This window comes from Ovis aries, chromosome 18 (genome assembly GCF_016772045.2).
Source record: "Ovis aries strain OAR_USU_Benz2616 breed Rambouillet chromosome 18, ARS-UI_Ramb_v3.0, whole genome shotgun sequence".
NCBI lineage: Eukaryota > Metazoa > Chordata > Mammalia > Artiodactyla > Bovidae > Ovis > Ovis aries.
The window spans coordinates 25,136,923-25,163,883 of NC_056071.1; the positions used below are offsets into that span (position 1 = coordinate 25,136,923).

Genomic DNA, 26,961 nt, shown 5'->3' on the forward strand with positions numbered 1-26,961 from the left:
TTATTTGTTGTTATATGAATGAAAGGTAAAATTTGAAAAAAAAATTAGAATTTTTCTGCAAAAAGTACTGACTCAATGAGCCCATAAGCTGCATGTACTTTGCCTTCTAATAGTTTCATTTTCCTCCCTGAAGAAACCTGAACAAATAGCCCTCCTGATTTTGTTAAAATTTATTTATTTTTTAATTGAAGGATAATTGCTTTACAGAATTTCGTTGTTTTCTGTCAACTATCAACATGAATCAGCCATAGGTATTCATATGTCCCCTCCCTCTTGAACCTCCCTCCTACCCCCCTCCCCTACCTCTCTAGGTTGTTACAAAGACCCTGTTTGAGTTCCCTGAATCATACAGCAAATTCCCATTGGCTATCTGTTTTACATATGGTATTGCAAGGTTCCATGTTACTCTCTTCATACATCTCACCCCTGATATTTTTGCTTCTCTGTTCAAACTGAGCTAAAATGAAACTGATATACCTATCAACAATTAAGAGTTTTTCAGTTTTGAGATGTCATACCAGGGTAACAGGGACTGGAGAAAATGGAACGCTCCTACGCTACTGGTAAGCAAACCACATTGTTAAAATAAACTTTTGGGTGTTGGTTCAAGTACATACCAGAATATTGTCTGAAATGTTAGTCACTTAGTCGTGTCCAACTCTTTGTGACCCCCATGGACTGTAGCCCTCCAGGCTCATCTGTCCATGGGATTCTCCAAGCAGGAATCTTGGAGTGGGTAGCCATTCCCTTCTCCAGGGGATCTTCCAAACTCAGAGATTAAGCCCAGGTCTCGTGCATTCCAGGCATATTCTTTACCGTCTGAGCCACCAGAGAAGCCCAGAATATTGTACAGACCCCAATTAAAACTGTCTAAAATTCTCACTGACAGGGTCACCACCTTTGGGCATAAGGATGTCCTGCAGTCTTCTGGAAATTCCCCACAGCAGCAACCTTAAAGGTTTTGCTTCTGAATACTTAATATTCACAAAAATTGCTGGGCTCTAAATGACACTTGATATCAAGAAGTCTCCAGAGCTAAAGAATAAAAGATGCAAAAAAGGTCAAACTATCAGAAGAAAATACCAAGAGGTAAATACAGTCTATAAGTTTTTCTTAAGAAAGCACAGAAAAAGGTTCTCAGGTGAATAATTAGACACAGGAAAATCAAAATGACAACAATGTATGGCCGTAGAGAAGTCCAAAAGATCACTCTCAAAAATTCTAGAGACAAAGAACGTGAGAGTCAGGTGAAGAAAAAAGACCCTTAGATAGTGCTGGTGAATGTTTACTGGTAATGTTCATTGGAGGACATATGTAGATGTGCATTTTTAACAGCTGAGACAGACAGACCCTATAATCTGGCAGCCCAACTGCTGAGAGTGTATGTGGAGAAAACCAGACTTTAGAAAACTTGTGCACACAAGCACACACTGCAGCAGTTCACAAAATAGCCCAGATATGGAAGTAAGCAAATGTACATGGACAGACGAATGGATAAAGAAAAAGGAATACACGCATGCAAAGAAATACGGTTCTGACTTAAAAAAATGAGATAATGTCAACTGCAGGGACACAGATAAATCTAGAGGCAATATCATTAGGTAAAGTCAGTTAGATGGAGAGAGGGAATTATTATATGATGTCATGTACAGGAAATAGGTACTCACTGCATGCATGCATGCTAAGGTGCTTCAGTACTATGAGCTTATTGACATGTGAAATAAACAGTCTTAGGCAATAAACTTATGGTCACCCATGGGGAATGGTGGGAAAAAAGGCATAAATTAGGAGGGAGAAAATAATTCATACCCACAAATACATAAAAAATAAGTGATCAACATGGGCCTACTTGAGAAAGTGTTGGACTAAACACACTGTAATAACCTACATGATTTTTTAAAAAAACCCAAAAGATGAATATATACAGAAATAAGTATAACTGAACAAGATTTTGTACACCTATAACACAACCTTGTAAGTCATTTTTAGTCCAATTAAAAATACATATTATTAGGGGAAACAAAAGTATTAAAGAGACCCAAGCTTTGGGTGGCTTCTTCTCACATATTCCACTCTAGTTTACAACTGGGCTCTAAGACTACAGCTCAGGCCTTGGATCCCATAGTAATAAAACTTGGGCATGAAGGTGTTCCTCTGCCTTGTGTCCATTTTTCAAAACAGCAACCTAAAAATACTGCTCTAAGTTACTTCATATTCACAAGCAGTGCTGGGATCTAAATGATACATGACCTTAAAAAATTTTCAAGGGAATCCCATCAAAACAAGTTAAAAGTTGGCAGACTTTCAAGAAAAATACTTTCAACTGTAAATTCTCGTCATACTGTTTTAAAAAATACCCAAGTTGCTGAACATCGTGATCTATGAGAGATGTGTGAGCCAAGAGCATAATGAGGGATCATTCTGCACCAGTGTGAAAGGCCATTGTGAACATTCTGCAGAGAAGAAACAGTGAAAAGGCAGAGACTATGGAACCCATTTATGGTGCTTGTAGCAGGTAAAAGATAAAAACAGCATAGAGATGAAAATGGAACTGCCTTAAAAAAATAAAGCTACTATCAGATCCTGCAGAAGCACTCCAAGGAATATTTGAGAAGAAGACAACATTTTGAAATGCACATGCAACCGAGTTTGCACTGGACTACACTTTACAATAGCCAAAAAAATGGAAATAAACATATTGTCAACGGGGAGATAAACGGATAAAGAAAAAGAGACCCATGTACACAATGGAACATAACTCTGCCAGAAGAAAATGAAATAATGTAATTTTCAAGGACACTGAATTTGTTCAGACACATGTCCACTGAGTCGGTGATGCTATCTAACCATCTCTTCTACAGTTACCCCTTCTCCTTTCACCTTTGATATTTCCCAGCATCAGGGTCTTTTCCAATGAGTCGCTCTTCGCATCAGGCGGCCAAAGTAATGGAGCTTCAGCTTCAGCAACAGTCCTTCCAGTAAATGATCAGGTTTGATCTCCTTGCTGTCCAAGGGACTCTCAAGAGTCTTCTCCAGAACCACAATTCAAAAACATCAGTTCTTCAGTGCTCTGCCTTCTTTATCATCCAGTTCTCACATCTGTACATGACTACTGGAAAGACCATAGCCTTAACTATACAGACCTTTGCCGGCAAAGTGATGTCTTTGTTTTTTAACACACTGTCTAGGTTTGTCATCGCTTTCCTGCCAAGAAGCAACAGTCTTCTAATTTCATGGCTGCAGTCACCATCCACAGAGATTTCAGAGCCCAACAAGAGGAAATCTGTCACTGCTACCACCTTTTCCCCTTCTACTTGCCATGACGTGATGGGACTGGATACCATGGTCTTAGTGTTTTTAATGTTAAATTTTAAGCCGGCTTTTTCACTGTCCTCCTTTGCCCTCATCAGGAGGGTCTTAAGTTCTTCTTCACTTCCTGCCATTAGAGTGGTATCATCTACATATCGGAAGTTGTTGAAATTTCTCCTGGCAATCTTTATTTCAGCTTATAACTCATCCAACCTGGCATTTCTCATGATGTGCTCTGCATATAAGTTAAATAAACAGGGTGACAACAAAAATAGCCTTGCCATACTCCTTTCTCAGTCCTGAACCAGTCAGTTGTTTCATACAAGGTTTTAACTGTTGGCTCTTAACCCGCATACAGGTTTCTCTGTATGTGGAGACAGGTTAGATAGTCTGGTATTTCCATCTCTTTAAATAAGAGTTTTCCACAGTATGTTGTGATCCACATAGTCAAAGGCTTTAGCATAGTCAATGAAACATAAGCAGACGTTTTTCTGGAATTCCCTTGCTTTCTCTATGATCCAGCGAATGTTGGCAATTTGATCTCGGGTTTCTCTGCCTTTTCTAAATCCAGCTTGAATATCTGGAAGTTCTTCACATAATGCTGAAGCCTAGTTTGGAGGGTTTTGAGCATAACCTTACTAGCATGGGTGTGTGTGAAGTTGTTCAGTCGTGTCCAACTCTTTGCGACCCTGTGGACTGTAGCCCACCAGGCTCCTGTGTCCATGGGATTCTCCAGGCAAGAATACTGGAGTGGGTGGCCATTTCCTTATCCAGGTGATCTTTCCAACCCAGGGATCGAACCCAGGTCTCCTGCATTGCAGGCAGATGCTTTATCCTTTGAGCCACCAGGGAAGCCAGGAGATGAGTACAATTGTCGGGTGGTTTTTGAACATTCTTTAGTGCTGACCTTCTTGGGGACTGGGATGAGGATTGACCTTTTCCAATCCTGTGGCCACTGCTGGGTTTTCCAAACTTGGTAATATTTTGAGTGCAGTACTTTAATAGCATCTTTTAGGATTCTAAACAACTCTGCTGGAATTTCATCCCCTCCACTAAGCTTTATTGGCTAAAAATAAAGTGCTTAGTGCTTCCTAAGGCCCACTTGTTGACTTCACAATCCAGGATGACTGGCTCTGAGTGAGAGACTACACCATTGTGGTTATAGGGGGTCATTAAGATCTTTTTTGTACAGTTCTTCAGGGTATTCTTTCTATCTCTTCTTGATCTCTTCTGCTTCTATTAGGTCATTATCACTTCTGTCCTTTACTGTGCCCATCTTTGGATGAAATATTTCTTTGATATTTCCAATTTTCTGTGTCTACTGACTAAAAAAAAATCACCTATCTATGTACCCACTAGATTAGGCACCAAGTTTGCCACAAAACTTCCTGTTTATAATCTAGCACTAGCCCCCAAAATAAAGAGCTTGTGAACATGCACTGCTACAGAAGAACAAAATTCTGAGCTCAACACTCTTTTTCCCTTAAACAGTTTGCTCTAAAAAAATTCTCTATAGCATCCTTAGGAAGCCCTTTGTCCCAGATATATAGCCATGTGGCTGTCAGGTGTCCTCTCTGCCTCTATCCTGCCCCCCTTTCCACACAGCAGACACACTGTACTCAACCCCATTTCAGAACAGGAATAATTTATTTCTATGAATATGACTTTAATAGTATTCCATAAGTATTCAGTAGTCAAAGTTTTCTGCAAATCAAGAAAAAAGAATCCAACATAATCAGCAAATATTTTGTGTGTGTATACATGTATATACACACATATAATTTTAAAAATCTCTTTCCGTAATTTAGTTCTGACTTCTAAGTGACAGAAGCAGTGAAGGACTCGATGTTGAAGCATCCTGTGATAAGGCTTTTTCAGGATGATCAGTTTCTTGTGAATTATTCATCAGGCTTGCTCCAATTCCACAAGGACTCCACCACAGTCACCAGGATGCAGAAAGATCACTGGTTTTCCATGTGCTCCTATTTTGGCCTCTTCACTTAAAATACGAATCTTCTTTTCTTTCAAATCCATCACAGCCACATTTATATTATCCACCTCGAGAAAAGGAAATAAACAAGAACACATTTGAGATCATAAAAATACCAATCTATAGTATCTTAAGACATAGAAGAAACTTTGCAAACGTGTGTCTAACTCCTCTGCCATTGGGCAGAACCATTCTTTTACCATCACAAAAATAAGAGTTTGCTAAATTTTCCTAGGTGAGCAACCACAGTGCTTAAGCATTTTCTCCATTAGTAAACATTTCTCCTTAGGACCTAAATGATGTCTGCTTCACTTCATAGCATATTCTTGTTGCAGCACTATTGATGATTCTTCACAGGTTATTTTTCCTAAGAGTCTTGGCTTCCTCATTTACAAGAGAGAGATGAGGTCCACCATATATATAGCTAAGAATTCAAAATGAGATAACAGATGAGAAGCTGAGCACAGTTTGTAAAAGGTACTCAACAGATATGAGTGCCTCCCTGATCTCCAAACCTCCCATCTGCCTAACTGTCTGGTTATTACTTTTATTTTGGCCATGCAGTATGACATGTGGGATCTTAGTCCCACGACCAGGGATCAAACCTGCGCCCCTTGCACTGGAAGGGGGATTCTTAACCGTTGGACTACTAAGGAAATCACTGGTTATTACTTTTGAGATCAGAACTTCATATACATGAAAATCACTATTAAACTGTCACCAAAATATCTTTCACCATTCTTGAAAAATCCAGACATGTATAATTTTGCAACTCTCTTCTAAGCCATTTCTATTTTCTTCATATTTATTGGTAGTCTAGAAAGGAGCAAATATGTCTCTAAATACTTGATGCAAGAGTGATTTTTCTCATTTCTGAGGGCTTTTCAGGTGGTTTTAGTAAAAAGAACCCACCTGCCAATGCAGGAGACATAAGAGACACAGGTTTGATCCTTGCGTCAGGAAGATCCCCTGGAGGAGGACATGACAACCTACTCCAGCATTCTTGCCTGGAGAAGGTCATGGACAGAGGGTCCTGGAGGACTACAGTCCATAGGGTCACAAAGAGTCAGACACAATAGAGCAACTTAACACGTACCTGTCTTGGAAAGTCATCCTCCTAGACTGGGAACCCAGTAAGTGGATAGAAAGGGATAGTAAGAACCCCTACATTCTGAGGCAGTCCTATCACCCTGGAGTTTAATGATCTAATAGCTTCACAAACAATTAAAAAAAAATACAAAACCCCAGAGAGGATAAAATCCATGTATCCAAATATAGACTTAACAAATGTTCACATTTATACACACTTATTTTCAAAGAGCCAAGGATTACATACTGCCTTTAACTGGTTGAACATGAATGAGGATACCAAATGTTACTAAAAATAAACTATAATTTCTTTAAACAGATTACATTCTTTCTGAACACAAGCACTCAGTAGAGGATACGCAGTAGGTTCTCTAATATGTTTGCAATGTGAACTGAATAAATACTTGTGTTCACGCTGGAATCCAAACCCCCTCTTTCCTGGACTGAGAGTGGAGCCTAGCTATTAATTATGTCATTTTTTTAAAATCAAGGGACCTATCCTACCAAAATAATGTAAATCAAAGCATAATTAATACTGCTGATATTCCAAAAACAAGTTTTCAAAACATGAACATTTATGGATAAAGCCTCTCTAAAGAGACTATTCTTGTCTAACATTTTTTTTCCCAGAAATTGTTAGCAGATGCAACTAAGAAGATGTGAGAAATCACAGTTGGTAACTGAAAATGTATTGCCTTTGTAATAAGGGTCAAGTTATTAAAACTTTAAAGACAGAAAATAATTATAATACTTAGCATCTATATGGAAATTCTTACTTTATAAAGTCTTGTCACTTGCTTCTTCTAATTGCCTTGTGAAAAGGAAAACAGTGTATTCCTACTGCACAGAAGGTGCACATGATCAGTAAATACCATAGCAAAAACGCAAATCTGCTTTGGCCAACTTCAGCAGATACTGACAGTTAAATCCAAACTTCAGTGAGACATATTTTCATTATGATTTGCAGTTTTCTAGAGGGAAAGAGACTATATCTATAGATCCATCTTTGAAGAGGACCAATATTACTATGATTTTTTCCAGTACTCATGTACAGACATGAGAGTTGGACCATAAAGAAGGCTAAATGCTGAAGAATTGATGCTTTCGAACTTGGATGCTGGAAAAGACTCTTGAGAGTCCCATGGACTGCAAGGAGATCAAACCAAATTGAAGAAATTTAAAAAACATAAAAGATATTTTAAAAGAGAAATTTACACCACCAAGGATTAAAGTAACTAAATACCTCAATGCAGACATGGTGCATCCCTCCAGCCTTGTTTTTCTTTAGGAATCCTGCAATTGGACTGTCACTTCCCAGTGGATGCAACAGCTCCATCTTGGTGTTTCCCAGGTTGACAAAAACGACGGACACTCCATGCTCTGGAAGAGGGACTGGCTCACCCACCTCGGCCCCCAGAACATTTTTATAAAATGCTCTGGCCTTTTCCAAGTCTGGCACTGCGATTGCAACATGGTTGAGTCGACCCAGGTTCCATACAGGGCCAGCCCCTGGATGCGAGGACAGCGACGCGGAAGTTCTTACTGTTGAAACTGGAGTCCGAAGTCTGAGGAAAAGCCCTGAAAAATTGAACTGCCATTGACATCCCTCTTCTGAGAACTGATGTCTTTCTAAAATTAATTTTTAAAAATACATGTAAAAATTATTTACTCATTCTTTTTAATTAGGGAAATTAAATCAGAGGAGATAAATGAAAAACACACATCAGAATTATTCATCCTGCTCTGAAATAACTGTCTGGAATTAAAAGGCTAATTCTGAACTTTTTATTTGCTGTTGCTTTGTTTTTGGCTGCACCATGCGGCTTTTGGGATCTTAGATCCCTGACTGGGGACTGAACTCACACTCTTGGCAGTGAAAGCAGAGAGTCCTAACCACTGGACCACCAGGGAATTCCCTTCTGTGCTTTTTAGATTCAGGACAAAGGATGACATTTTTCATACTAACATATTTATCAATAACACTTAAAGGAAAGCTGCACATCACGAAGAATCATTCATTACTCTCTGTATTTCATAAAGCATAAGTTTGAATGTGACAGTGAAATGACATGCATTTAATGATGCGAGCAAGGAATTTTCTTCTCTACCTACAACCAATTTTTTTGTCTTATATTCTGTAGTAAGTTAATGAAAGTCATAACTATAAGTACCTTTTAATGTGTACTTTATTTGGATGATTATCAACTAAAGAAAATAATCTCATTAGGGGAAAAAACAGGCAAAGATCAAGAGGGTACTTAAACCTATGAGAACTTTCTCTGAGTGAGTTTATGCCAGGGTCCAGCCCCGGTGGATCCAGGGAATTCGAAGGGTGGACGGCGTTGGCGTGGAAAGACTTGTTTATTTATTAATGAAAGATTAGATTAAGAAACTATAGTGTAGTAAGAAGATTAAGTGGAGGAAGAGGGCTGAATAGCTTGGTTTACGCGGAAGGCCAATAAAATTCCAGACAAGGAATTTGCACCATCTACGTTGGACCACCGGCGCCCGCTTGAATATCTAAGGGTGCCTCGCCTTAAGCTCCCTTTCTCGCGGATCTTAACAGCCGGGGCAAGTAAGTAGACCTGGTGAGCCTCCGCGCTCCAGGTGGAAATTCAACCCGAAATTAAAGTAAAGAGCAGAGAGAGGGAAAGAGAGAGGAGAAGAAAGAGAGAGACACGGGGGGAGCCAGAGTGCCAAGAAACCAGGCCGGGAGACTAGTTAGAGAAGCTGGTCCAAGAAGCTGGCCCCCGGCCCCAGAAGCTGGCCCCATCCTTTATTGTTCAGAAGGCCTTTTATACTTTTGATAAAACACAGAGATCAATGGGTAACACAAGATTATGTAGCGTTCACAGCTCAGGTTCTTTCTATACATCATTTGGTATACAAAAGGTCTCAGGTGATTTACATTATCTTCTGGCCAAGAGGCTTGTTAACACTTTTGGCTCTCTTCCTTAATGAATGTTAATCTTGTTTCCCCTGAAGTGTTTTTCTTTAATCTACATCTCCTTAAAGCATTAACATTAAAGTTACATCTCTATAGAACAAAGGTGCAGTGGGATATAACAAAGAAGGTACTTAACTCAAAGATCTAATGTTGCTAATACAAGGTCTACTACTTGTTATTCTAACTATATCTACAACTAAAGGATGTGAAAATTTGGCAGCAAATATTGACTCAACAAATGAAACCTTTAATCAGTCCTAAAAAGATTTTGACTCCTCGGAAGCTCCTACATTCCTAGGATGTTTTAAGCTTCCTGTGCCTCCTGCGGTCAGGAGGCCTCAAACAATCACACCCGCAGCTGTACGAGTCCTGCAGGCAGGCTAGAAAGCCATCAGAGGGTTTTTTGGATTGAAACACTCTTTCAAATGCAGAAGACTAAAGCCCTGAATTGACTTTTTCCAGAAAATGTCAGAAGAGTGGAAAAGCAGAGCACAAAAGCCGGCAGATTTTTGTTGGGGTACATGCTTAGGAATTTCCAGAGGGGTCCCTGAAGTCTGAGCACGCCTTGCGTATGTCAGCTTCCTTCCTCATGACCTTGTCACGGGCGGGATTCCTCACACTGGCTCCCGGCAAGTTTAATTGTTCTTTTTATAATTTTGAAAGACTAGAAGCAGAAATGCCTCTAAATGTGAAGAAACTTTGCAACTGGAAACAGAAGCAGCCTGCAATGTGTTCTTCCCAAAACACTGGACTTTAAGAACTGGACTCCCCCCAAGAATGAAAATCACATATAAGTATGAGGTCTAAATATAATCTTGCAAAACTACATCACTTAATAAACAAGTATGAAATAGCAAATTGAAGAACACATATTTTATTTTTATTTACTAGGCTGAGCCAGGTCTTAGTTACAGCATGCAGGACCTTTCGTAGTTGCAGCATGTGGGATCTAGTTCTCAGACCAGGGTTCAAACCTGGGCTCTTTGCATTGGAAGCTTGGAGTCTTAGCCACTGGACCACCAGGGAAATCCCAAGAACACATAACTTAAACAAAGGGTTGTTAGTTTTTAATGAAAAACACTTTAAATAGTACCTAGTATCACAGAGCTTCGGCTAACCTAAAATTATTAATAATTTCCCTTTACTAAAATTTTTGATTAACAGGGAAATTAAAGTGGCACCATTTGATTTGATTGAGGACTGTACGGTCTTCCTAGTCAGGAAGGCAGTCTCCTCAGCCGCAGGGGGAGGGGCCTGGGCCTGGAACACTTCACCAAGAGACACAGAGCCCACAGCCTGAGTCACTCATATCACCTTGTGGGGCCTCTCCCTCACTCAGGATCCATGACTGCTCCTTTGTACCTGCTTAAAGCGTGACTGTCACACCTGTCCTCCGCAGGGAGGGGACAAGGTTCCTTGCACTGTGGCACTGTGGCAAAGGGGAGCGTGTACAGGCAAAGTGTCCTGCCCTAGCCATAGGGAGATAGACCTGCTGGCCGTGGGGGACAGACATCCACTATTGATGTCATCTTGCTGTGTCTTCTCCACACACTGTCCCAACTGGTGCTTGTGTTCTCCTTGGCGACTCCAGTTCTTTGGACTCAGTGTATCACCATGAAATTTAATTGTGCTCCAAGCCAGTACACACATAAATATACCATTTAAAGCAAATTTCATAAAAAGAATACCTAATCCTTACTAGATGGGATGTGTTCTAATGTTTTCTCTTCTATTTTATTTTAATTAAAAAAGAAATACTGGTCCTACCCGCTAAATATCTGCCTTGCTAGTTTCTTGTAAAAATTAGGTATTTGATGTAAAAAAATATACTACTACAGTGCAAGACATATATAACTGGCAAACAATAAATTTGGCCATTCTTACTGTTAATGACACACAGTGACTGCTGGTTCAGTGGCAAGCAGGGTTCTGTGGAGACCAAGAAGCCACATGAAGGGCACAGTGAATTTTAAAAATGCTAACAACCAAGAAAATCATCGGTCAGACTGCAGAAACGGCCCAGTCTCTACACCTTCTCCACACCGCTGGGATCTTTCACCCATGGAGGACAGATCCCATGGTGTAACACCTCACTCATTTGACCTTTCTCCCAATAAAGACCTACAAGTTATCTTAACATTAGAGTTATGCAACAATACTACCACACAATCTTGCTTATGCAAACTGTGATCACGAATTCTGAAACGGGAGCGCACCGTGAGGTGGTCCAGCTCTGCCTATTAGTTTTGATGGCCATAAATTAGAGAGAATAGTCATAGTTCAAGGGAGTACTTTAATAATCTTCCCACTTAGAGGGGGAAAAAAAAAACTGGTCTGATTTTCTTCCAGGTCACAATGAGTGGCAAAGCTGGGTCTCAAGTCCAGGTCTGTCTGACAACAAAGTTGATGTTGTTCAACCATGATGTTTAATTTTCCCATTCTACTAACATTATGTACCTTTTTTTTTTTAGCTGAGCTGTATGGCATGTGGGATGCTAGTTCCCCAACTAGGACTCAAACTCATGACCCCTGCATTGGGAGCATGAAGACTTAACCACTGGACCACCAGGGAAGTCCTTCTTTACCATTCTTCGATTCTCAGTTTTTAATATCTTTAGGGTAAATCCTATGAATAATATCTATTTTCTAAGAAATAGCTTTCTACGAGATGAGATGACTGTTTTGTGAGTATTTTTTCATGTATATATCACCTCTTTAAACTGATCCAGGGCTGAGACAGTTACAACTATTACGGTGCACTTTGTATAGGGCCCATCACTTAGATTTGGTGACTTGCAATGATAGATGTATAAGACATTTTCTGACTGTAAGAAAGACTATGTTGTTGTTGTTTAGACGCTAAGTAAGTCATGTCTGACTCTTTGCAACCCCATAGACTGTAGCCTGCCAGGCTCCTCTGTCCATGGAATTCTCCAGGCAAGAATACTGGGGTGGGTTGCCCTTTCCTTCTCCAAGGGATCTTCCGAACCCAGGGATGGAACCTGTGACTCCTGCTTGGCAGGCAGATTCTTCACCACTGAGCCACCTGGGAGCCAAAAACAGTGATCAATAAAGTACTTGTTCAGTTAGAGAGAGGACTTTAAAGGACTTCAACTGTAAGTTTCAAGACAGCATTTTCTAGGAGAAAAAACTAACATTATTTAGGGTTCATGCCTTTGAACACTTTTTGAAGGTGCTCAGCTTAAGTATTTGTCACGAATGTTCAGGAGTAACTCTGAGATATCACCACTTGGCAACTCGTTCTTATCAGGGAATTTCAGATTAAGAGAAATAGTTACCCCTGATGAAGGATGAAGAAAAAAGAAAGAGGAGAAAGTAGATGAACTGGGATGTCAGAGAACTTGAGGGGTTTTGCTTCTTTTTTAATGGTGGTGTAGAGAACTCAAGAAACCTTCCACATCCGTCTGCTGCTTTCTTCCCTGGCTTTATACAAGACCATGAATATCTTAGAGTACGTGGGAAGAAGACACACAGCTTCCATATTCTTTACACAACTGACCTTCCAGAGTGGGCCGGAGTTCAGCCTGCGTTTTCAGTGCTTCTTCTGGTTCCTCCCCCGTCTCTCACTGTCCCTCTGCCATTTACCATATTTGGGTCTGGCTCGGCCTGGCTGCCCCTTAGCCGGACGACCCCGCCTCCAGGGCCACACAGAGAATTGCTGACCATCAGATGCAAACACAGAAGGAAATCCCCAGGCTAACCCGAGGAGTCCCTGGGAAGCTCTAAGGGCTCTGACAGCAGCCAAGGAACGCGCCTCGGGAGCAGACCGTAGCAGACTCAAGTGTGCTGACCACACGCGGCCTCTTCACGCCCCGGCCTCCCTTCCCGCGGGTCCCACCCCTCGGACAGCCCCGATCCCGGAGTATTCACCTGCGGCGCTCGCGGCCGCCACCTTCAGCACTCGTGCCATTTTGGGAAGCATCAGCTGTTTCCAGACTTGCAGTTCCGTGGGAGGGGCGACTGTGCCGCACGGGGCGGGACAATCGTGTTAGGGGCGGTGCGAGAGGCCGAAAGGGCGGAGCAAACGGGGCTAGGGGCGGGGTGAGAGCCCGGAGGGGCGGGACAACCTGGCTAGGGGCGGGGCGGGAGACTGAAAGGGAGGAGCAGACGAGACTAGGGGCGGGGCAAGAGCCCGGAGGGGCGGGACAGACGAGGCTAAGAGCCGAACAAAAACTCCGAGGGGCGGGGCAGAAGAGGCTGGGGTCTGGCGAGTGTGCAGCGTTTGTGTGTGTGAGGGGGAGCAGGCCCTCTGTTTTACAGCACAACGTACTGAAGTCACCTAGAGTGCATCTAAAGCAGAAACTTTAGGAGGACTCGACACCTCCTGTGGGCCCCTCGGGAATACAAAGCAAAAAGTTTGGAGACGTTTCATCGAGCTGACCAAAGGCTACTTTCGGTTTCCAGCCCCACCCCCATGCGCAAAACGGGTTAAAGTTCTCGGGCCGTCATTGGCTGAGGCTGGAGGTGGATCCGGAACCTGTGCGCCGCGGAACCTTCGTTTCCTGGCTTCAGTCGCGCGGGGGCGAATCTTTGAGGCCTGGTTTCCGGGCGGTGGCTCACTTCCTTTGCATGCGGCACTGTCCCGAGCGGCAGTCAGCCATGGCCCGGCCAGCCTGGCGTCGGCGGACTCTGGAGCGGTGCCTGAAGGAGGTCGGTAAAGCCACCGACAGCCCAGAGTGCTTCCTCACGTAAGTGCCCAGATCTCGGGCTCTGGTGTGGCGCAGGACTCGCGTGAGCGCGGGCTGCGGGCTCCCGGCAAGTTCCAGATTAGGAGAAGGGAAGAGCTCTTTTCCTTACTTTTCCGGTAGTTTGCGCTGTCCTGGCCTGTCACACTTCTTTAGATAGTTAAGAGCTGTGTTCTGTGGGTCTCCCAGTTCTGTGCTGCTGAACTCAAACTAACCTGGGTTATTACAGTCTCGAGGTCTTCATGCCCTCGTCCTTCGCACAGACGCACCTGGTGGCGTGCTCTTTTTCACATCTGTTCCCACAGCACCCAGTGCTTACTTACTCATCATCAGACTTTATTGAAAGTACTAAGTTGCTTATCTATCCACCCCACGACTGAGCCTCTTGAAAATTAGAATTGTCTTTAATCTCTTCCCAGCACAAGCTCTTGGTGTTTTTGTTCGAAGACGTATAGAGATCTTGTATTTCACGCCCGACCTTTCCCTTGAACTCCAGGCTCACAGTCAACTAAAGCCGTACACTCAGCATCTTAGATTCAGTCTGTCCAAAATAAACTGTTGCTGTGTTTGCTTCCTATCCTCTGCCCTCCCTGAGATCCTTTCCCCATCCTTTCCACCTGCCTTCCATATCACATTGTATCTTTACAGTTTTTCAGATGCAAACCAAGCCACTTCCTCAGTGTCTTCCTTTTTCTCGATTCTACGTCCAGTTCGTTAGCAAATCTTGTCAGTTACATCTCCAAACCATATTCTGAATTTGATTATTTGTCACCATTTCTGCAGCTCTGATCCCAGCACAGTTGTGCATCCTTTGTCTGCTTCAGTCTCCTGATCACCTTCATTTCATTCCTTCTTCTTGGCAGGCCATCTCTCCAAGCATAAGTCAGGTCATTTTGCTTCTCTGCTTTAAAGCCTTAATTTTTTTTTAAGATTTTAAAATATTTGTACTGTTTCATTTATTTACTTTTAATATTTAGTGATTTATTTGGCTGCACCAGGTCTTAGTTGCAGCACTCGGAATCTTTAGTTGCTACATGTGAATTCCTAGTTGCTGCATGTGGGATCAATTCCCTGACCAGGGATCAAACCCAGGCCCTGTACATTGGAAGTGTGGAGTCTTAGCAAGTGGACCACCAGGGAAGTACCCAAAACCTTCGCTTATGAAAATGACAGCCTCTTATCTCTGAGGCCTGCATGATCTGGCTCCCACCCAGCTCTCTAACCTTCTCTTCTGCCTCCTTCACCACACTCAAGCCAAGCTGGCCTTTCTGCTCCTCAGAATCACCAGCCTCATTTCTGTCTTAGGAAGTTTGTTCTTGCTGTTTCTTCTGCCTGAAATATGTGTCTCCAGATTTTTTGTCAGACTGTGATCTTATAGATAGGTATCAGCTCAGGTATCACAGCTATTCTATGACCACTTTTGCCACAGCAGGTGGACTGACTAAATGGAGAGGCCTGTGATATAGCAGAGTTGAGAATTTAAGGCTAAGATACACTCCATCCATGCTCAGTCATGCCTGACTCTTTTGTAACGCTATGGACTGTAACCCGCCAGGCTTCTCTGTCCATGGGACTCCAGGCAAGAACACTGGAGTGGGTTGCCATTTCCTCATCCAGAAGATTCACTCTTTATCTTAAGGCAAAGAGGTTTGTAATGGGTTCCCTGCCTGAAATCTAGCAGATTCAGAGATACTGGGTTGTCACCTTTTATATACTAATGTAACTCTTGGGCAAGACAGTACACTCTTGGGGGCCAGAATCTATACTTAAAATGGAGATTTCATTGTGCTATGTGCCGCAGCCTGGAAGGACCTAGAGAATATTATGCCTGTTGCAGTCAGTCATAGAAAGACAATTGCTGTATGTTATCATTTACGTGTGGAATTTTAAAAGAAATATAGATGAATGTATATAGTAGAACAGAAACAGACTCACAAATATACATAACCAAAAAAGTGTTGCTGGGGGTGGGGGGCCAGGGCAGAGGATGAAATAGGACTGTGGGATTAAGAGATACCAACTACCATGTGTAAACTAGATGAGCAACAAGGATATATTGTACGGCAGTGGAACATTCTTGGCCATTAGCTTCTAATAACTTAATGGCGTATAATCAAAAATACTGAATCACTGAAATTAATATATTTAAAGCAGTACTTCAACTTTTAAAAATTTTGATTTTGCGCAAGAGTTGGGCCTTTTTTTTCCTTTCATTTCTGAGTGCTGTGAACTTGTTAACTATAACTATAAATCTCATAAATCTCATTTAACTCCTTCTCCCTGCCTCTTAACAGCATTCAAGGTGAACTGGCATCAAAGTTTACTTCTTTAACAAAAGTACTTTATGATTTTAATAAAGTACTAGAGAATGACAGGAAACATGGGAGTCCTTTAGAAAAATTGATGATAAATAATTTCGATGATGAGCAGATTTGGCAACAATTGGAACTACAAAATGAACCAATTTTACAGCACTTCCAGAGTACAGTTAGTGAAACCATTGAAGATGAAGACATCAGTCTTCTCCCAGAGAGTGAAGAGCAGGAGTGTGAAGAAGATGTGATGGAGCTGGAGGCTGCTGGCCAGGAGGACCTGGAACAAGATTTAGAGGAGGAGGTGGAGGAAGCAGAGGAAGAGGAAGTGTCAGACCTGAGTGCTGATGATCCTGAAGCAGATGAGAGAGCCAAAAACTCAAGCAAATTGGATCTGAGGAAAAGCCTAGATTTCAGCGATGAGGACTCTGATCTTGATTTTGATATCAGCAAACTGGAACGTCAGAGCAAGGTGCAAAGCAGAGTGCCTAGGAAACCAACAGAAAAGTCCATAGTAGATGATAAATTCTTCAAGCTCTCTGAGATGGAGACCTTTTTAGAAAACATGGAAAAGGAAGAGGAACACAGAGATGACCAAGAGGAAGATGATATTGATTTTTTTGAAGATGTGGATTCCGATGAAGATGAAGGAGGACTGTTTGGAGGCCAGGATCTTAAGGTAAAGTTTGGGGAGAGGACAGAGTGTTCTTTCTGCTTCATCACATGAGATGGGGTTCTGTTTCTCCAGAAGAGGGTTAAAAGACTTCAAAATTCACCAGAGGATCAGTGAAATATTTAGATCAGTTTTTTTTTTTAAAAAAAGAAAGGGACTGGAGAAATTAAAGCAAAGCCATCATTTCCTTATCATGAAACACTCCTTTGTAGCTTCAGAATCACAGTCATCCATGTTACGGAGATTCAGAATTTTCCCTCAAACATGGATTTTCACCAAGCACTAAGAATAAGAATGAAAGAAGATATTTGTATACTTTATGTAGTCAGGGATGTTTTGGAATTACTTGTAGTTAGAAGATTTTGAGAGAAGATTGTGGTGCTCTGTCTTACCAGTTATAAATGAATCTGTGCTTCTGTTCAGTTTGCTGTGGTCTAATAGTTCTTAGGGTTTTGTAGTAGTGTTATTGTTGCCGACTTCCCCTATACAGTATGCATACACATTTATGCGTGATTTAATGTATTTTTCTATCCTTGATTAAAGGTTTTAAAAGTATTTTTGTTTTAGTCAGGTAAAAGTTCCAGAAACCTGAAATACAAAGATTTCTTTGATCCAGTTGAAAGTGATGAAGATGTAGCAAGTGTCCACGATGATGGGAGTGAACTGGCTTCAGATAAAGAGGAAGAGATTGCTGAAGAAGGAGAAGAAAGCATTTCTGAGACGTGAGTATTTTGAGTCCTTTACGCTGTAAGCTGGAGCTGCCCAGTCATCTGTGTACTACTAATCATCAGATGTGATTGTCCTTAGAAGTGGGATTCTCTAAGGTCAGACAGTCTCAGAATAGCCAGAGGAAGTCTCCAAATTTGAAGGGACGTCAGAGACGACCTAGTGCAAATCAGTGTGACTGGCAGTAGCAGGCAGACCTTCCTTACCAGGAGCTCTGATATGTTTTCTGTGCCAATAAAAATACCCTGTTGTTACTTAGGTGAGATAAGTCTGTATTATAGATTGATAAATAATTTGTTTTCTAGATATTGGATACTTTGTTCTATTTTACCTAAATACTGGAAGTTCTTAGTATTTAATTGCATTGTCTACAAAAGAAATTTAACTGCTAAGTTTGTTTCTTTTTGATATTCTAATGAAAACTGGTATGCTTCCTTTCATAAGTGTTTTGGTCTCATAGGGATGAAGATGATGACCTTGAAGAAAGTGGAGACAGTAAACAACATAAAGAAACCTCGAAAAGAGTGACCTTTGCTCTGCCCAATGATGAGGACACTGAAGATACAAATGTCTTAAATGTACAGAAAGACTATGATGAAGTCAAATCCTCTTTTGAAAAAAGACAAGAAAAGGTAATAATTAGCAAATTTAAGGGACTTTTAAATTATGTTTAACAGTGACTGTTGAACTCAGACTACCAACTAATCTGCCCTGGTTTTCTGTGTGTGTGGATGGCAGGGGGCTTGTTTTTTTTGATGGTACACCTAATTATCCTTTAAAAAAAAAATCTTGTTGCTCTCTGTGGCAGTGCTTCCACGTGGGAAGCAGCCAATTTACAAAATTCAGTGCTGCCTTTCCCCACCTGTCGCTTTCAGTATGGAGCCCATGTGTAAAACTTGTTTCTCTGGCCTTGCTGTCTTTATACCTGAGACAGGTTTTTTCCTAACTGGCTGTCCTATGAGCCTCTCCTGGTAACCGCTTCAATTGCTTGTATCGGAGAAGGCAATGGCAACCCACTCCAGTACTCTTGCCTGGAAAATCCCATGAATGGAGGAGCCTGGTAGGCTGCAGTCCATATGGTCGCACAGAGTCGGACATGACTGACAGGACTTAGCAGCAGCAGTGAGGTGCCGTGCAGCCAGAATTCTAATTAATAACATCTCAAACACATTTTCCAAAGTTGATAAAAATTATTTCCTTATGACATGCTGTCAGACAAACAAAATGTTGTTTGAAAATAATAGATATAGCCTGGCTCCAGACATTGTGCTTTATCATTTAACTGTCTTAAAATTATATCACACAGCTTGAAATGAGAATAAGTAAATAACCAAAGATATCAAGGATATCAAGAACATTATTTTAAAAAGAGAATCTGAGTTAAACCTATGATTATCAGATTGTTCCTGAAGAGAAAGTCTTTAAGGGGAAAAAAGTGAAAGAAAATGAGAAATTTGTCCTTGAATTAGTGACCTTCCCTTCTTACACTGCCACAAAAAAAATAAATAAAGTGGCTTTAGTTTACTGGGGAATTGTATCTGGCCTTCAAGAAGTGGATAATTTAGTACTGTTTGATCATTTCCCTCATATGAAGAGTGAAGCTTCCAAATTGTCTTCTTGTGAAACTATGATTACATGAATACCCAAACCTGACAGGTAACCTTGTAACACGCACAGTCTCATTTGTGAATAGTGATGTAGAAACGCAAAATAGTGCAATGAAAGAGTAACGTTACCACAGCTGTGTGGGCCTCATCCTCTTGATTCAGGATTAGGAAATCTATTAATGTAACTTAATACTTGTTACAGTGGGTTAAGGAGAAAAATCATGTAGTCACCTCCATATGTGTCAAAAAAAAAGACATTTAGTAAAATTCAATATTCATTCCTAATTTTTTTTTTTTTACTTTTAGTGAAATATAAGCGTATCTAGCCAAAATCTGCCATCCTGCTTACTGGTAGAATTCTAGGAACGTCCCTTTAAAATCAAGAGTTAGACTTATTTCCATTACCACTGTTACTATTTCCACTGTTACTTAAGATTCTTATAGAAGTGTTACTCAGCCAGGGCAACTATGAAAGAAAACACTAATAAGAGATGAGAAAACCGAAATGAAAGCTTTCATATTTGGAGAGAGAACTAGAAAAACCAAGCAGGTGAACTAGAAAGCTATTAGGAAAAATAATTTGGTATGGTTACTGAAAATGCTATCTTCTTGTACACAATTAAGTCATTATAGATGCCACCTCTTTAGACATTAGAGATAATTTGGATTGTGGGTGTGGATCAAGGGGGTAGTATATACGTGCTCAGTCGTGTGTGACTCTTTTGCCACCCCCTGGACTGCAGCCCGCCAGGCTCCTCTGTTCATGGCATTTCCCAGGCAAGAATGCTGGAGTGGGTTACCATTTCCTCCTCCAGGGGATCTTCTCAACCCAGAAACTGACAGGTGGATTCTTTACCACTGAGCCACCTGGAAAGCCTGGAATCAGAAGGTTCAGGCTCCATCAGATACTGATGCTTTGATAAAAAATTACTTAGTCTTGGAATGCCCTAATAATTAAGTTGATAGTGGCTTGTGAATAAATAAAATAGGTCAGTTTCACTAGAATAGAGCCCAGAAATACACCCAGATGCTTCTGGGAGAAGTGAGTAAATACTAAACATAACATTTCAAATGAGTGCGGAAAAGAGGTCATTTACAGCTCCTTATCCTACCTCCGGATAGGTGTAGAAGTCACTATTGCCATCCTTAAAAAATGCAAAGACAAAGCGGGATTTTTTTCAGAAACAATGCATTTCTTGCTCTCCCGCTAGTAAAAATATTAGTTGCTTTTACTCACCTGTATGTCTGTTTCCAAATGTGTGGTAACTCTTCCTGTCTCTTTCTCAGATGAATGAAAAAATTGCATCTTTGGAAAAAGAGTTGTTGGAGAAGAAACCTTGGCAGCTTCAAGGAGAAGTGACAGCGCAGAAGCGGCCCGAGAACAGCCTCCTGGAAGAGACCCTGCACTTTGACCACGCCGTGCGCATGGGTGCGTGTGCCCACTGGGCTTCCATGGGTGTTCACGTACCCTTTTCAGTGGTCTTCATAGATTTGGAGTAATATTTATTTCCCCCAAACTTTTTATTTTAAAAACTTGCAAACATACAGAAAATTTGAAAACTAGTACAGTGGACAAATGTGTGCCATTCTCCTGGGTTTGCCGATTGTTAACCTTTGGCCATGTTTGCTTTCTCCCCCTGTTCATGTGTGGCTGTGTGTGTGTGCTTTTTTCCCCCTGAATCATTTGAAAGTAAGTACCCAGGATCATGACACTTTGGTCTCGAGTACTTTTACTATTTTTTGAGAACTAGAACATTCTCCCGTACAGCCACAATGCCACTGATCCATCAGAGAGTTACTACTGTACTGGTGATGCCTAATGTGTCACCCATAATTAGAGTCCTGCTGCTGATGTGTTTACAGTGCCAGCTGTTACTGTCCAGTGATTAAATTGTGACTCCAGCCAAAATCCCTGACCATCTCATTGAATTCTTTCTTATACCCATTACATCAGAACAAATTTTCATTGTATTTAGTGCAAAAAGGAGTGCATCCCCAGGTGCACAGGTTAAAAGTGTTAGCATTTATCACTGTGTGTACTTTGTAGCTTTGTGGTTCTCAAATTGCAGGGAACATCAGAAAAGTTAGCTAACACACACATTAGTGTCCCTTTCCCCCCATTTCTGATATGGGAGGTGTGGGGTGGCCCAAGAATTCACAAAACCACGGGTTCATTTCTATCTACCTAACAATACACGTTCTGTATCCTTTAGCACCTGTGATCACAGAGGAAACCACTCTCCAACTAGAGGATATCATTAAGCAGAGGATAAGAGATCAGGTCAGTAAGAATGAAATTTAACTTAATTCAGAGTTCACTGGCATTTTTAGAAATAGAATATTTTGGGAGTAGGAATAACACTCTGTTTTCCTAGAATATTTGTTCCTATCAAGTTTTTGTTTAAAAGCCCTAAGTCTACCCCAAAGGTATCCTTGACCTTTGTTGTGTGAGGTACTGTCCTTGCTAGCACCCCAGAAAGAAGGGTGTCCTTCCGAGGAGAGCAAAGTAGCCAGAGCCCCTGCCATCCCCCGCAACCCCCAGCCTTGCTAACCTTTCATGTGGTGTGGGATGAAGCTCTGGAGGGCGACTGGGGTCTGGTTTGACATGCTCACACCCAGGACCCTTGGTCTAGGCACCGTGTCTAGTGTGACATATGAAGGGTCTAGTTTTCAAGTGTATAAAACCTACCAAAGAGTTTTTGTTTAAAAACTGATCTTATTTTGTAAACTTAGAGTAAAACTTGGGTATGGGGCATGTATAGCAAGAGATGACTTTGTAAGATGTGTATGTTTAAAATAGGAATGGTTTGAGGGATGGGTATGATACACAGAGGATCTTTTCCTTTGAACTCTTGTCTTGACTATTGGACAAACCACCATGGGGAACTGTGGAATTCAAATTGGTAACCAGCATTTAAAACAAAAAAGGACACTTGAGTGATGCCTTCTCTGCTTTGAGAAAATGCCTTCCTTTTGGCTGCAGTTTGCTTACTCTGTGATGATAATTGGTATTCCAGAGGAAGAGGCCTAAGGGACCCTAGAAAGAAGTTACAGATTTTGTCTGTCAATTTATGTTCCATGTGCCTTTCCTGTTTCAGGCTTGGGATGATGTCGTACGCAAAGAAAAGCCTAAAGAGGATGCATTTGAGTATAAAAAGCGTTTAACACTGGACCACGAAAAGAGTAAACTGAGCCTTGCTGAAATTTACGAACAGGAGTACATCAAACTCAACCAGGTGAGGAGGCCAGTATGGCAAAGCCATTGCCGTTCAGGGAGGAGATGTAGAGAACAAGTTCTGTGGGTTCTACCTACTGCTCGAGAGGTGAGAGAGACAGAAGTCCTGAGCTGGGGTCACATTGTGTAGTGTGAGGCAGCGTGGCTATAGGAGCAGAGGGTAGGTGCTCCCACGGAGTATCACTGGCTAGGGGTGGTTTGCAGTCACTCTTGGTCCCCTGGTACTCTCACAACTAATTATTAACTTTCCAGCAATTATTACAGCTGAATAATGCTCTGTTGTATGTGTGCCACAATTTATGGATCCAGTTTCAACAGTTGATGAGTATTTGGGCTGTTTTTGCCTTTTGTGAATAGTGTGTCCGTGGACATACATGTATATGTACTTAAATAAGTGTATGAGTGAGTACCTCCTTTAATTCTCTTGGGCATATATGTAAAAGTGGAGCTGCCAGGTCCTGTGGTGATACTCTGTTTAACTTCTGGAGGCACAGGCAGACGTGTTCCTACTGTGACTGCACCATTTTACATTCCCGCCAACAATGCCTAACTATTAAGGGCACTAAATTGTAAGTTCTAAATGTTAGCAGTTCGGTCCTGACAGTGACCTTACCTTGGGAAGTGTCTTTTAGCTGAAGTCTGACGACGAGAAATTGGTGATGCCCTCATGGGCCTTGAGTGTTTTGTCCTGTGTCGCCGCTTTAGTCTGATGATGTTGAACTGATTTTCTCAGCAAAAAACAGCAGAGGAAGAAAATCCAGAGCATGTAGAAATCCAGAAGATGATGGACTCCCTCTTCTTAAAGTTGGATGCGCTCTCAAACTTCCACTTTATCCCCAAGCCAGTAAGTGTGTGACATCTCGGGGAGTAGATGACAGATGAGAGACTCACTGTTTGTTTGGGTTCAGAATGCACACCTGCAGGGTTTACCATGAACCACACATTGGGCCTCCCATGGGGAAGGCTCGTGTCTGGTCCCAGGACGGATCTGGACCCCCCAGCTGGTCCAGCCTGACTTCCATCTCCTTGGCGGTCCCTGCCAGACCCTCAGTCTTAGCCACAGGCTCTCCTCCTTTCCCACCCTCCTCTCTGTCTGGTCTCTGGTTGTGTTTTCACTGTGTGATGGACTTGGGGGTGTGGGTGGTGTCTGTGCCTGGCATGCGTCACTGCCTGCTACCTGTCGGGTTAGATCCTTCATGTGCACTAGCTCAGCCAACAGACTTCGCATCTCACATCTTTAATAATCTCCGTGAAGTATGTTATACTTCTTTAGGTTCACAATTTAAGTGTTTTACATGAGGACCACTTCTTACTTCCTATCAAATGTGTTGTCTCTTTCCTAGCCTGTTCCAGAGATTAAAGTGGTATCAAATCTGCCCGCTGTCACCATGGAGGAGGTTGCCCCCGTGAGTGTCAGTGACGCAGCCCTCCTGGCCCCAGAGGAGGTCAAGGTGAGAAGCCAGTGTCAAAGTGTCTGTTTATAAATTGGTCGTTTATAGTCAGATCTCTATTTAACATCATTTTCTTTGAGCTTATAGTGTTTATTCTAACATATCTGAGCAGTTCCCACCTATAATCAAATTAATAATATTATAGAATATTCAAATACAAGTTTGCTATAATCAGGTATTATTATGAGATGTAGGTTTGAGAAATATTGTAAATGCTGATTACAAATATCTAGCATCAGTATCTTGTTATAATTCAGGTTGAATATTAGAAGTTTGAGGTTGTTAGATGTTTGCTAAGATGTTAGACTTGAAACAAATTGCATATTATTTAGCAGTGCTTTGATATTAGCATTTTTCCCTTTTGCTGTATCCAGGTAAGGCTTATCAGTCCTGGAACCATGGTCTAGAACAGAGTGTGTGGGTCTAGGAAGAGCTGGGCATACCACACACAGGACACCCCTGCCTTGTGTACTTGGGAACCCTCGCCTGGCGCAGGGGTGGTGGTTTCTGCCAGGGCCTCATCCCTCCGGCAGCCTGGCAGCAGAGCCCTCCATTTTTGTGCTCACTTGCTTTGCTCCACCCATACCCCCCCTTCAGAGCCTCTTCCTCCTACCCTAGGCTGGGCTGGAGTGAAGGAGAAAAGAGAAAGTGGACCTTCACCAGCTAGATTTCCTGCCCTCAGCGGCTCAGAGCTGGGCAGCCGTAGGCAGGTCCCTGGAGCCTAGGATGGGGTCTGCCTGCCTCTCCAAGAGGGGAAGCCTCACACCCATGCTCTCCAGGCCACCTTCGTGAAGCAGTATGCAGACCGAACTGTTACCGTCAGAGCGCACGTCACAGGTCTTATAGTGTATCCCGGGTCTTACACCGCTTCCCAGCTCTTACATTGCTGAGTGGCCAGAGCCCCTCAGAGCCCGCGTGTGCTCGGGCTGCTTCTCACACTTGGGCCACAGTCCGTGCAGTTGCTTCTCTTACAGTTTCCGAAGTCATTAGGTTAGATTAATGAGTGTGTTGGTGGTGGTTTTTCAATAGGAGAAAAATAAAGCTGGAGATATAAAAACAGCTGCTGAGAAAACAGCTACAGACAAGAAACGAGAAAGGAGGAAAAAGAAATATCAAAAGCATTTGAAAATAAAGGAGAAAGAAAAGCGGAGAAGACTTCTTGAAAAGAATAACCCAGACCAGGCAGGGAGATACACCAAAGCAGCAGCCTCTGAGAAGCTGAAACAGCTGACCAAGACGGGCAAAGCCTCTCTGCTAAAGGTGAGGATGGGGAGGAGAGCTGTCAGGAGGCTTGAATACAGGGCCGATGGCACTTTAGGTGACCTGGGTGTCTAGTGACCAAGCTCACCCACAAAGGGAAAGGGAAGGGAGGAGAGGGGAGAGGCCGTGGGCACTGGCTGTGTTACAGCCTAAACCTTGGGTTTCAAGTGCAGGGGCTCATGGTCACCTGACATTGTGAGACCAGTGTAGTCGTATAAAATGTGTATAATACTTCTGCTCTAATTGGTGCAAGCTGTCATAATTCTGTCTAGTTCTTTTCCACATTTACACTGTGATGCCCTGTTGTAGTCATTTGGTTTTGTTCATCTGTAAGCATAATACCTTACAGCATGACTTTGTGTTATTTCTAATTGCAGGATGAAGGTAAAGACAAAGCCTTAAAATCATCTCAGGCATTCTTTTCTAAACTACAAGATCAAGTGAAAATGCAAATCAGCAATGCAAAGAAAACAGACAAGAAAAAGAAGAAAAACCAGGATATATCGGTTCATAAATTAAAGCTGTAATATATTTTGCATATAATGTAAATACTATTTACATGTGTAAGCTTATATTCTGTCATGGTTCAGTTTTGTAATAAAATGTTTGAGAACTTTTCTTCACACAGACTACAGATGTTTGAGAATAGCAAGCCTTCCTCTGGGTGTGTGAGGGCACCTCTCTTCCCAGCGACCCCGCACAGTAGGCCTGGCCAGGGAAGGGGCCAGTCTGTCACAGCCAGCTACCCACAGCAGAGGTCCTCGCTTGTCTTAAGAGGGCCTTGGTTTTCTTCTCCCACAGCCCTGCCATCCTTCCACAGGACAATGGGGTTTCCATGCGTGTATCTTACATCCTTCTCCTTGGGAAGTGATCTCGTGTTGCGTGAGCAGAGGCTTATGAAGGCTGGGGAGTCCCATCCCCATTCAGGTGGGAGGAGGTGGGTGATATGGCTAGGAGAGAAGTGAGTGTGTCGGGAGGGCAGACTGGTGGCCCTCAGAGCCTTCCATGACCACTATGGTGCTCCCTGTCTTGACCTCCCATCCAAGGAAGACAGTCTTTCATCTGTTAGGGCCTCACATTACCCTTTTGGGAGTAGAGAATGAGAACAAAGCTGACACTGAAGCAGCAATGAGCAGTGTAGGAGGGTTCCTCTTTCTCCATACCCTTTCCAGCATTTGTTTAGTAACAACACTCTTAACCCCACTTAACCCCTCAGTTCTGCCTCATCTCTCTGCTCTTCACAACTAAACCTCTTGAAAGAGCCGTCTAGATTTTTAGGTTTAGTCCCTGAGGGCTGTGAATTAAACTGACAATAGAAGACAGATTAACAGGAGAAAGTATTCATGTATTGTAGTATTACAAAAGAAGCAGCTGGGTAAATGGTTAGAGATTTATACACCTAACTTGTCAGGGAAAAGAAAAGCAGGTAGGGGTCTAGAAGAACAAATGGGAGATAAGTTTGTGATAATGTTTGCAAATTCAGGTGCCAGGGGTCTTTCCATCTTCATAGCCATAAAATGCCCCCAGAGAGGGAATTTATGGGAGGTTTACTCTTGGTCTCCTTCCTGGTAGGAAAAGCTGCCCCAAAGAGGGAATTCCTGGCAGCCTTCTTCCCCTCTGACAACTGTCACCTGTTAGAGGTCAAGGCACAATTAC

The 26,961-nt window shown here is 42.2% G+C and overlaps 2 protein-coding genes across 2 annotated transcripts; one reads left to right on the top strand and one right to left on the bottom strand.

The window, feature by feature from the left end:
* Positions 1 to 4,937: 4,937 nt before the first annotated feature.
* Positions 4,938 to 13,289, bottom strand: MCEE (methylmalonyl-CoA epimerase). Its single transcript, XM_004017800.5, has 3 exons — positions 13,227 to 13,289; positions 7,632 to 7,966; positions 4,938 to 5,367 (listed from the first exon to the last, which is right to left on the bottom strand). Exons 1-3 carry the CDS (start codon positions 13,276 to 13,278, stop codon positions 5,215 to 5,217), a joined length of 540 nt encoding a protein of 179 aa, XP_004017849.2. The 5' UTR covers positions 13,279 to 13,289; the 3' UTR covers positions 4,938 to 5,214.
* A 634-nt stretch (positions 13,290 to 13,923) lies between these two features.
* Positions 13,924 to 25,928, top strand: MPHOSPH10 (M-phase phosphoprotein 10). The gene is made up of 11 exons (XM_004017801.5): positions 13,924 to 14,044; positions 16,336 to 17,032; positions 17,594 to 17,748; positions 18,213 to 18,384; positions 20,647 to 20,788; positions 21,573 to 21,640; positions 22,458 to 22,595; positions 23,328 to 23,438; positions 23,938 to 24,045; positions 25,075 to 25,305; positions 25,683 to 25,928. The coding sequence occupies exons 1-11, from the start codon at positions 13,926 to 13,928 to the stop codon at positions 25,830 to 25,832; spliced, it is 2,091 nt and encodes a 696-aa protein (XP_004017850.4). The 5' UTR covers positions 13,924 to 13,925; the 3' UTR covers positions 25,833 to 25,928.
* The last annotated feature ends 1,033 nt before the right edge of the window (positions 25,929 to 26,961 follow it).

What these genes read in the sequence shown, in the direction of transcription:
- MCEE (XM_004017800.5), bottom strand. Translation starts at nt 13,278, where the DNA reads ATGCTTCCCAAAATGGCACGAGTGCTGAAGGTGGCGGCCGCGAGCGCC. An exon ending in GGCGGCCGCGAGCGCCGCAG is followed by an intron (nt 7,967 to 13,226) that starts GTGAATACTCCG and finishes TCAATTTTTCAG; the next exon opens with GGCTTTTCCTCAGACTTCGG. An exon ending in TGCACCATGTCTGCATTGAG is followed by an intron (nt 5,368 to 7,631) that starts GTATTTAGTTAC and finishes CCTTTTCTCGAG; the next exon opens with GTGGATAATATAAATGTGGC.
- MPHOSPH10 (XM_004017801.5), top strand. Translation starts at nt 13,926, where the DNA reads ATGCGGCACTGTCCCGAGCGGCAGTCAGCCATGGCCCGGCCAGCCTGG. An exon ending in TTGGAGGCCAGGATCTTAAG is followed by an intron (nt 17,033 to 17,593) that starts GTAAAGTTTGGG and finishes TTTTTGTTTTAG; the next exon opens with TCAGGTAAAAGTTCCAGAAA. An exon ending in TTGAAAAAAGACAAGAAAAG is followed by an intron (nt 18,385 to 20,646) that starts GTAATAATTAGC and finishes TCTCTTTCTCAG; the next exon opens with ATGAATGAAAAAATTGCATC.